The 11,511-nt window shown below is 52.7% G+C and overlaps 1 protein-coding gene across 1 annotated transcript in view; it reads left to right on the forward strand.

Annotated features, from left to right (window-relative positions):
* Positions 1 to 8,569, forward strand: part of mtcl1 (microtubule crosslinking factor 1) — a 42,239-nt gene extending 33,670 nt beyond the window's left edge. Inside the window, 5 exon segments of the mRNA XM_076981787.1 lie at positions 784 to 1,023; positions 1,151 to 1,495; positions 1,605 to 1,681; positions 2,156 to 3,707; positions 7,143 to 8,569. Of these exon segments, the coding sequence (XP_076837902.1) occupies positions 784 to 1,023; positions 1,151 to 1,495; positions 1,605 to 1,681; positions 2,156 to 3,707; positions 7,143 to 7,370 (2,442 nt within the window). The 3' untranslated portion in view covers positions 7,371 to 8,569.
* The last annotated feature ends 2,942 nt before the right edge of the window (positions 8,570 to 11,511 follow it).

Below are 11,511 nucleotides of genomic sequence, written 5' to 3' on the forward strand. Positions count from 1 at the left end.
GGCCATCTCGCAAGGTAGTAGATCTCCAGGTGTGGATACCTGGATAACTGCTGTACCAGCTTCCTGACTAATCACACCACACCTGCACACAGCACACACCTGCAGGACTTACCTGTATGGTGCTGCAGGGTCCAGTGGTACACACATCTGGACTGAGTCAGGCCAGAGATTTAGATCCAGGGTACAGGAACGATTTCTACTGTGAAAACGCCTTCAGTTCTAGGAACACATACAGAATCGAGTTTGTGTTTATATAGAGAGCAAAGTGCATCAGATCTCAGCCTGCCTGCTTGGTTTGACGTATATTTAAATTGGATTCTGTAGAATGGAGACATAAAGGTTTAAAAGGCGAATTATGTGGGATGATCAAACGGATTTGACAAAGCAAATTGCACCAGCCGGGTTGTAAGATGATGCTGGGGAAACCTGGCCCAGCTCTCCAGCACATTCATCTGGTTCTGCCCTCTGCTTAGGCACCTCTGAGAGCCTGTGGTCAGAGGACAGCCATGAACAGGTGACTCTACCTGGTTGGGCTCTCAGACTAACTCGTGGTCTGTCAGAGGGAGTGCATGTCTGCGTCCAGCCTTCAGTCTACGTCTCTGACTCTGTCTTACAGCTGTGGACAAATATACACATAGAGAGTAATATGCAATAACTCAATATCGCAGTAATAAAAGAAACTGTGGTGTGTGTGTGTTTGTGTGTGTGTGTGTGTGTGTGTGTGTGTGTGTGTGCGCGCACGCATGCGTGCGTGTGCACCCTCCGTGTCTACACCCGTCTCAGCAGCTGGAGGACACAAGTGGTGGCACCTCAGCGTCAGGAGGCGGTCCAGACTCCGCCCCATGGGAGGAGCAACGGCGGCTCCTGGCCGACAGCCACGCCCAGGCCCTGGAGCTGCGCTGGAGACTGCAGCACAGCGAGCGTCGCTGGGTGCGTGAGCGCGCCGAGCTCCTCGACGCCTTCGAGCGCGAACGCCAGGAGTGGGAGCGCAGCATTCGCGACCTTCGCAGACGCTCGGAGAAGGTCAGGGGTCAGAGGTCACCTCAGCTTCAGCTAAATCCTCTGATTAGTTAGTCGACGTTTTGGAGCAATATTGACTTAAGAATCAAATTTCTGGGTTGTAATAGTAACTTTCCTTTCCTCGTGGTAGAACCAGCGGGAGATACCATTGTGCCACTCCGAGGGGGTTCCGCTGTCTGAAGGAGGCATGGCACAAATCTTGGCCCCCCCTCAGGATGGTTCGCGCCCGCCCCCGCCCCCCCCCAGGTCTCCACGGTCCCCACGCGGGGCTCCGGCGCCGCCCACCAGGTCATTCTCAGACCCGGAGGCGGGTCCCGAGGAACGAGGGGCGGCGGGGAGGGTGCGGCCTGGTGACGGGCCCCGCCCGCCGGAGAGCCTGTTCCTGGACGCCCTGTCCCTGGACCCGCCCAGTGAGGCTGAGGTCCCGCCCCCATCCAGACTGGAGAGCGAGAAGAGGTTCCCCTGCCTGAATGAGGTAGGACACAGCCACAGGAGGAGGGCGTGGCTGGGGGGGCGGGGGCGTGGCTGGAGGGCGTGGCTTGTGGATGTGTAATTGTGTGTCTGCACTGACTGCTGTGTTACAGGCACTGAATGAGATCTCAGACAGAACAGGTGCTGCACTCTATCCTGACGAGGAGATGGGCAGTGGTAGCCTTCTCAGGTACTGTGTGTGTGTGTGTGTGTGTGTGTGTGTGTGTGTGTGTGTGTGTGTGTGTGTGTGTGTGCCGTCCATATCTAGGACCTTCAGGGCAGCACAGTGGCTTGGACGTTAGAATGTTTGCACTGGGATCTCGGGTTTGTGACCCCATCTGGGTTTCTCCCCGTGTCTCTACACGTCTCCCCATGTCTCCCAGTGTCTCCCCATGTCTCCCAGTGTCTCCCCGTGTCTACCAGTGTCTGTCTCCTCCAGGGTGTCTGCACATCAGCACATCAGTATGACATGATAACTTGATTTCCAAGTTCCCAAGTACTGGACCTCTTTAGATCAAATGAGTTCTGTTTACACTGTTGATCTGGCTGCTGATAACTGGATATAAACAGAATGAAGATAAACGAATGATTCTTTTCATTTGAATTGTGAAATATGTTTGTGGTGATGGCGTATGAAGCAGCTTGTGCTACCTTGTTTCCCCAGGGCAAAGTCTGTGTGCTCCATGAGTGACTTCCAGCGTTTGATGGACAGCTCTCCCTTCCTACCAGACAAGAGCAAGTCAGGTGAGGGTGGGCGGGACGAAGTGACTCCGCCCCTTTCTCCGGACGACCTCAAGTACATCGAGGAGTTTAACAACAAGGGCTGGGACCTGTCGGCGAGCGCGCTGACCCCCTGCCCCATCCCAGGCCCTGTGCTCCAGCAACCGGTGATGGAGGCGTGGGCGGAGAGGGCGGATGTCCGGAGACCCGACCGCTGTCCGGACGCGTTCCAGCCGGCCTCCTGGTACCTCACCACCAGCGCCACCATGACCACCAACACCATGAGCGGTCCGGATCAGGGGCAGAAGCTGGCGGTGCGGGGCGCTACGGGGCAGGACGCTTTCGGGGTTCACATCCTCCACAGCCCCACGCGGGGGGAGTGTGCGGCGGCCGGACCCCCCGAGCAGGAGTGCGTGTTCTCCAAAGTGGGCAAGTCGAAGGCGGCGGGGGAGGGGGAGGAGGTTTTTGGCGGGAAGTGGCCGTGCGACCTGCGGGGTCACCTGGAGGGCGGGTTGAGGCCGGGCGACCGCCACGCGCCCCTGTGCGCCACGGCGGGGTACGCCACCGCGCTGGAGCTGGAGATGGAGCTCTCTCGCAACCTCAGCGACGACATGAAGGAGGTGGCGTTCTCCGTACGCAACGCCATCCGCTCCGGCCCCGCCCCCAGCCCCCCCGAGCGCCGGCAGCGAGACGCGGCGTGCCAGACCAACGGCCTGACCTCCCGGGCCACGCAGACCACGCAGGCGGTCAGCGTGGGCCTGCAGACGGACGGGCTGCGCGCCCTGACCAGCAGCCCGCACCGCTGCCTCACGCCCAAGGGTGGGGGCTCCACCCCCATCTCTTCACCCTCGCGAAGCCTCCGTAAGGTGCAGTACTCGCCCGCCGTGCAGGCCAAGTTCGAACGCCCGTGTTGCTCCCCCAAATACGGCTCCCCCAAGCTCCAGCGCAAACCCTCCTCTGCCGGCCCCGCCCCCGCCGTCGTCGTCGTCCAGGGGCGGCCCGAGACGCCCTGCGGCCCCTCCAGGGCCCCCCCGCCCGCCGTCACCACCCAGCCTCCGAAGGGCAACAGCGAGTCGGCCTGGGCGAGATCCACGACCACGCGGGACAGCCCCGTCCACACCACCATCAACGACGGCCTCTCCAGCCTCTTCAACATCATCGACCACACCCCCATCACCTACGACCCCATGCAGAAGTTCAACCGCTCACCCAGCCGGTCCCGCCCCACCTCCGACTCCGCCCCGGTCCCGGCGCCCCCCGAGGTGACCCGGACTTCCAGGGGTCGGTCACCCAGTCCCGTGCAGCCGTCGGCAGAGGGCGAAAAGACCCCGGACGCCACCAGCATCAGGCAGGACCTGTCGGCACCGCCCGGACACACGCTGGCCGAGAACGCGGCCCGGATCCTCAACAGGAAGCTGCTGGAACAGACCCTCAGGGAGGAGAGGCGGCCCGCCACGCACAGGACGGCCGACGCCGACAAGCCGGGATGCATCGAGGTAAACGAGGCCGGCCGGCCCGCACGCACGCGCTCTCGCCCCGGGCGTAGCGTGGGTGTAGCGCTCGGGGGCGGAGGAGGACGGAGGAACGCTTGCTGCTTCTGCTGCTACCGCCAGCTTACCTGCCTGCAGATACCCCAACACTCCTGCCCCCTCACTAACGCAGATACCCCGACACTCCTGCCCCCTCACTAACGCAGATACCCCGACACTCCTGCCCCCCCTCACTAACACAGATACCCCGACACTCCTGCCCCCCTCACTAACGCAGATACCCCGACACTCCTGCCCCCCTCACTAACGCAGATACCCCGACACTCCTGCCCCCTCACTAACGCAGATACCCCGACACTCCTGCCCCCCTCACTAACGCAGATACCCCGACAATCCTGCCTTCCTTACTAACACAGATACCCCGACACTCCTGCCCCCCTCACTAACGCAGATACCCCGACACTCCTGCCCCCCTCACTAACACAGATACCCCAACACTCCTGCCCCCCTCACTAACGCAGATACCCCGACACTCCTGCCCCTCTCACTAACACAGATACCCCAACACTCCTGCCCCCCTCACTAACACAGATACCCCGACACTCCTGCCCCCCTCACTAACACAGATACCCCGAAACTCCTGCCCCCCTCACTAACACAGATACCCCGACACTCCTGCCCCCCCTCACTAACACAGATACCCCGACACTCCTGCCCCCCTCACTAACACAGATACCCCGACACTCCTGCCCCCCCTCACTAACACAGATACCCCGACACTCCTGCCCCCCTCACTAACACAGATACCCCGACACTCCTGCCCCCCTCACTAACACAGATACCCCGACACTCCTGCCCCCCTCACTAACACAGATACCCCGACACTGCTGCCCCCCTCACTAACACAGATACCCCAACACTCCTGCCCCCCTCACTAACACATACCCCGACACTCCTGCCCCCCTCACTAACACAGATACCCCGACACTCCTGCCCCCCCTCACTAACACAGATACCCCGACACTCCTGCCCCCCTCACTAACACAGATACCCCGACACTCCTGCCCCCCCTCACTAACACAGATACCCCGACACTCCTGCCCCCCTCACTAACACAGATACCCCGACACTCCTGCCCCCCTCACTAACACAGATACCCCGACACTCCTGCCCCCCTCACTAACGCAGATACCCCAACACTCTTGCCACCCCTCACTAACACAGATACCCCAACACTCCTGCCCCCCTCACTAACACAGATACCCCCCAGGGCAGCAGCTACGTTCTGTCCATTTGGAAGATGAGCACAATGAGACCAGACTAGAGGGGGCTGGGCACAAATCTACTGTACGATTATACCCTTGAACAGTGTAGAATTATAATCTGGTGCCTCCTTTTAAAAATCATTTCAATTCAAGTCTTTATGAATACGGTGGAGATATTAAAGACATTATAGTGAAATGGATGTTGTACTTTGCTGTAGTGTTCACATCATCACTCAGCTACTGTATTTTAAGTTATAAAGGACCGAGTTCTCTGATCTTAAAGAGCTCATCAGTAAGTCTGAGGCTGGACTTCAAGAAGCAGGTATGATGAAATCACTGCCATTAGACTGCAGCCAGTCCGTGGAACTAAATTTAATCTGAGATGTAAATTCAGTTTAGTAATTACAGAAACACACACGTAGATTTGAATGCTGTACACTTCAGTACACAGCAGAGTGCCCTATCTAGATGTAGTCACCAGCACACTTTGGGTGTTCTTCCTCTGAATGGACAGTGAGGATAGTCATGTAAACCCCGCCCCCTGCCCCGCCCCTTTCCCCAGGTCCCACAGGGAGAGGAGGGGACCTCCGGTACCCTGCACTGACCCGTCCACACGGAGCCTCATGACCCGGGCCTTGTTTAGCCCTCTCCTGTGTCTGATGAGATTGTGTGTTTGTGCTGACCGGTTTTTACACCTGTCTCCCTCTCTGGGTCTCCAGAACCAAACTGTCTTATTCACTGCTCCCTGGGGACTATAATGCCTCTCGCGTGCACACGCCTTGCTGTAAGTTCCTCTACTATGACCTTTGACCTCACGGCCACCTCACCCGTGTAGTGTCTCTCCCGCCTTCCCACCTTGTTTCCTATTGGTCAGTCACAGCCACGCCACCCAGTCGCTGCATGCCAGCAGTCATATACACTGAGGGATAGAGTCTCATTGGTGGGTTCCGAGGGCACACACCACACACGTCATCTTTGTGTCTCACTGTACCGGCAAAGAACCACGCGCGTGAACTTCACTCTCACTGATTCATTGATTCCATCAATAACCGAAATAAATAAATAAATCCAAAAAGCTATCAGGCCAAAAAAGACGGAGTGTGTTTCTGGCACTGACACCAGGTCTCCAACAGCTGTTTACCACAAAATGTTCCTGTTCACTGGCAAACTGAGTGTCCTCTGAGAGCTTTTTGGATATTCTGAATGGTTCATAGTCGCTGAATGTTGTTTCACTGAGAATTCTGGTAGCTCCTGTGTGTGTGTGTGTGTGTGTGTGTGTGTGTGTGTGTGTGTGTGTGTGTGTGTGTGTGTGTTGTTTTTGTTCATCATCGTCATCTTCCATTTCTACACCTTTCTCAGGTCCTTCACAGTTCTGTCTGTTGTGGTTAGTCACGGCTGTGTGAACATGAGCTCTGACTCTCACTGAGGTTTCACTCTCTGGATCCTCCCTGGATCCTCGTGTGTGTGTGTGTGTGTGTGTGTGTGTGTGGCCATATCACTGCTGCATGCTATAGTGCTACGCTCCGCGCGACGCCGTGTCTTCATGTTCATCCGTGGAGTTCTAACCCATCCTCCTGTTTCCAGCCCTGTGACTTCACACCCAGCACACGCGTCCCCCTAAAACATGCGTCCTCCTAACACACGCGTCCTCATTATAAAACAGTTACTGCTGTCAGACTGGTTTGCTAATATTGGGCCTCATTAGCAACTCTGAATGAGGTTATAACGAGATCAACACAGTCGCTACACTGTCAGAAAGTGATACACTCGCACAGTGTTAAACTTTCCTATTTCATCTAGCTGCACAACAAACACATCTTACCTCATCTCAATCTCATCTCAATCTCATCTCATCTCACTCTTATCTCGTCTCACTCGTATCTCAACATTTGTAATGTTATTGGTTGCTTTTTTGTGTGTGTTCACTCCATATTTGCTCATGAACCATGTTTCGCATTTCTGCCCACTCATTAAACATAAAGGTGATCTCTTACAGTTCTCTGTAGAGGTCTACAACTAGATCTAGCATATATCTAGTTAGGAGTATCTAACCCCACTTACAGTTAGTTTAAATGTTTAAATACTATATTTGATATATAATATACAGTTAGACTTTATTTTTTAGCTTTATGGCTCTGTCTAACTGTGTGTCTGCCATTGGATTTCCCATCTCAAGGACCTCCCACGAACAGCAGTGGCTCCGCCCCTAGACTCCTGCTTCCAGCGGCCAGCCCGTCCTGCCAACCGCCGGCCCCCCTCCCGCTGGGCGGCGCACTCCCCTTCCTCTTCCCCCAGCTACAACGACCGCGCAGAGAGGTTCCACTTCCCTTCACCCCCCCGCCCCGCTCAGGCGTCCCCAGAGACGGAGGAGTCCAGTCAAGAACCTCGTCATCTCCCTGCCTGAGGACGTCCCACACTCGCCCCCCCCCCCCCCCCCCCCCGTTCGCACCACCCTTGTCCTATTCCAGCCTGACCACACAAACACCACCAGAGTGTTGGGACCTTCTAGAACCTTCTAGAACCTTCTAGAACCAAAGCCCCGCTTCAGGGGTCCAGAGAAACGGGGAGTCCTACGAGCACCAGCTGACCAGTGATGACGTCGTTCTAGAACTTTATGAGAACTCAAAGATCTGCGATGTTCTAACTCAAAAGAACACAAACTATTACATCAGAGGTGCCTAAACACACTTGATTTCTCAGTGGTCACATATATGTGTGTGTCTAGGTATATGTATGCAATACAGATCAATTTATGTCAGACGTATGTACTTTTTTGTTTGTTTCTGGAGAAATACACAAAGATGAATAGTAATAAGATTTGTCCTGAAATGCATAAATGTTTACCTGTATTTTGGTCCTTTTTTTTTTCTTCGTTGGGTTTCATTTTTATATTTGTTATTTTATGTCCTGTGTACATACTTGACAAAAATGTTTTCTTATTTTGGACCTCCCTTTTCTGTTGACCCTTTGAAGCTTGAATACATTTGAAGGAAAAATATATATATTTAGTTTGGTACACAGAGAAAAGATTCTAAGAATGGTGAAAGGTTTTATTGAGTCAGGGAAACAGGAAACATGATGTCAACTACACAGATGCTTTTATCCCTCACAAGTGGAATGTTTTAATGCACCATGACCGGAGGTTAAAGGCCACTGGCTGTCTGTATGATTCGTTTGGAAGGCACTTGTGCACACGCCATATCTGCATGCCATTTCAAGTCTAGCACATTAGTGCATGATATCAGATGCTGTTGTTCCTTGTGCTATCCTCATAACGCAAGCCAGCCCCGTACACACACACACACACACACACACACACACACACACACACACACACACATCACTGTTCACTCAGTGTGGAGATGGGGGGGGGCTCTCTTGATCTTCAAGTACATGGTCACCAAATCTGCATTGACAGAAGTTAGAACACTTTCTAAGTCAGTTGATGTACCGACTATCCTGTCTTTGTATAGCTGTTATTATTCAAATGAAAATGTTTCTTTTCTTTGAAAAAGGGATTGTAAAATAATATGGATGTTTTAAATCAAGTCAGTGTCTAAAGTCTAATGATATAGAGTCTGTTCAATTGGATAATAAAATGAATGTGTATTTACAGAAAAAAACATTTTCAACCATTGCATTTGTATGGTCAACACAGGATTTATAACTGACTAGGTGTAAATATAACTGAGAACAGGCATAGATAGAGAGCAGAGAGAGAATGTGTGTGTGTGTGTTTGTGTGTGTGTGTGTGTGTGTGTGAGAGAGAGAGAGAGAGAGAGTGTGTGTGTGTGTGTGTGTGTGTGTGTGTGTGTGTGTGTGTGTGTGTGTGTGTGTGTGTGTTTAATTATTACTGTACAGTCATATTACTAGAACTTCTGAACTAATTTAACTTTCTAAATAAACCAAGAGGTAGTTAAGGCATTGGCATAAGGAACTTCATTTCCCAGAATGCAGTTTTCTGTCACACATCTAAAGCGAACCAGCTTGCACGTGTTTGCAGTCCAACATCAGCGGTTCCTGCACTACAAATGTGAGTACATTTTCCATCACTGTAGTTAGATTCGGTATTGTGATCTGGGTTTATTGTTGTGTAACTTTTAATATAATCACTCTGAAGACATTTTGTTTTTGTGGGTGTTGTATATCTGTACCTGTTCGTTTGCTTTAGAGCGCCCCTGCTGTGTGTGTGTGTGTGTGTGTGTGTGTGAGAGAGAGAGCGAGAGAGAGAGAGAGCGAGCACGCGTCCGTTGCATCAGCAGTACTGACGGTACAGGCTCCGCCCGCTGTCTCTCCCGTACCAGACCGCGCCCCCTTGCGCATGCGCGGGGTCTCGGCATCCTCGCGGAGCTGACGTCACTGCTGTCCCGCCCCAGGGCAAGATGCTCGCGAGGGCACGCGCTGAAAGCACCTAAAGCCTGGTTTAAGCCTGGTTTATACTCGACGCGCCGCGAGCGGCGCGAGGGTCCGCGCGGCGAAAATGACGTAATCACTGTGGCTCCGCCCGTGCGCGAGGGCCTCGCGCGCTGTCGCGGCGCGAGGTCGTGCACCTCTCGAATTTTGTAACTTCGCGCGCGCGCCGCGCTTCAGCGCGATGGACAAAGTCATGTTTGCCGGGTTCATACACCTATACAAGGTGGAATTAAAGCACTTGTACGTCACTTTAAAGGTCAATTTCAATATTTCCCAGCACGTTAAACTTAATTAAGTTAAATATTTATACATACACTCGAAATGAATCGAAATAATTCGCTTTTTTATCACATTATTTAATGGTTGTTTATTTTCAAAACGCCCAATCTTAACGTCTTCACGTTCTCTCATGTTTCGTCCTGGAATTACAAGAGGCTCGTATTTGTTAACGTAATTTCAACATTTTCAAGTATTTTAGCCTAAATTCCAGCACTTTTCAAACCTGAAACACAAAGCAACATTAAAATGCGTCAGGTAAATGTTCATTCCCTTTTTTTTGAGGGGTGTTTCTTTATACTACCACATATAGTTTCGGACAACATTGCAAAGTCATATTTACGTTTAATGCCTGATGTGTATATATACGGTCTCTGGTCAGGTAAAAATGTTCTTTCCCCGGTTTTGCAGAGGTTTTTTATTCTCCACTGCCACCTATCGCCACCTATCGTTTCGGAGAACACTGCAGCGACGCTCGCGACGTTCGCGAAAGTATAAACGCCTACACCGCTCGCGCAGGGTCGCGCGAGGTGGGCGGAGCCGCGCGCTACGGTCGCTCGCGAAAGTATAAACCAGGCTTTATACTTGACGCGCCGCGAGCGCCGCGAGGGTCCGCGCGGCGAAAATGACGTAATCGCTGTGGCTCCGCCCGTGCGCGAGGGCCTCGCGCGCTGTCGCGGCGCGAGGTCGTGCACCTCTCGAATTTTGTAACTTCGCGCGCGCGCCGCGCTTCAGCGCGATGGACAAAGTCATGTTTGCCGGGTTCATACACCTATACAAGGTGGAATTAAAGCACTTGTACGTCACTTTAAAGGTCCATTTCAATATTTCCCAGCACGTTAAACTTAATTAAGTTAAATATTTATACATATACTCGAAATGAATGGAAATAATTCGCTTTTTTTATCACATTAGTTTATGGTTGTTTATTTTCAAAACGCCCAATCTTAACGTCTTCACGTTCTCTCATGTTTCGCCCTGGAATTACAAGAGGCTCGTATTTGTTAACGTAATTTCAACATTTTAATGTACTTTAACCTAAATTCCAGCACTTTTCAAACCTGAAACACAAAGCAACATTAAAATGCGTCAGGTAAATGTTCATTCCCCTTTTTTGAGGGGTGTTTCTTTATACTACCACATATAGTTTCGGACAACATTGCAAAGTCATATTTATGTTTGATGCCTGGTGTGTATATATACGGTCTCTGGTCAGGTAAAAATGTTCTTTCACCGGTTTTGCATGGGTTTTTTATTCTCCACTGCCACCTATCGCCACCTATCGTTTCGGAGAACACTGCAGCGACGTTCGCGAAAGTATAAACGCCTACACCGCTCGCGCAGGGTCGCGCGAGGTGGGCGGACCAGGCTTGACGCGCCGCGAGCGGCGCGAGGGTCCGCGCGGCGAAAATGACGTAATTGCTGTGGCTCCGCCCGTGCGCGAGGGCCTCGCGCGCTGTCGCGGCGCGAGGTCGTGCACCTCTCGAATTTTGTAACTTCGCGCGCGCGCCGCGCTTCAGCGCGATGGACAAAGTCATGTTTGCACCACTTGACGCGCCGCGAGCGGCGCGAGGGTCCGCGCGGCGAAAATGACGTAATCGCTGTGGCTCCGCCCGTGCGCGAGGGCCTCGCGCGCTGTCGCGGCGCGAGGTCGTGCACCTCTCGAATTTTGTAACTTCGCGCGCGCGCCGCGCTTCAGCGCGACGGACAAAGTCATGTTTGCCGGGTTCATACACCTTTATAAGGTGGAATTAAAGCACTTGTACGTCACTTTAAAGGTCCATTTCAATATTTCCCAGCACGTTAAACTTAATTAAGTTAAATATTTATACATATACTCGAAATGAATCGAAATA

This window comes from Brachyhypopomus gauderio, chromosome 19 (assembly GCF_052324685.1).
Source record: "Brachyhypopomus gauderio isolate BG-103 chromosome 19, BGAUD_0.2, whole genome shotgun sequence".
In the NCBI taxonomy this organism is placed as follows: domain Eukaryota; kingdom Metazoa; phylum Chordata; class Actinopteri; order Gymnotiformes; family Hypopomidae; genus Brachyhypopomus; species Brachyhypopomus gauderio.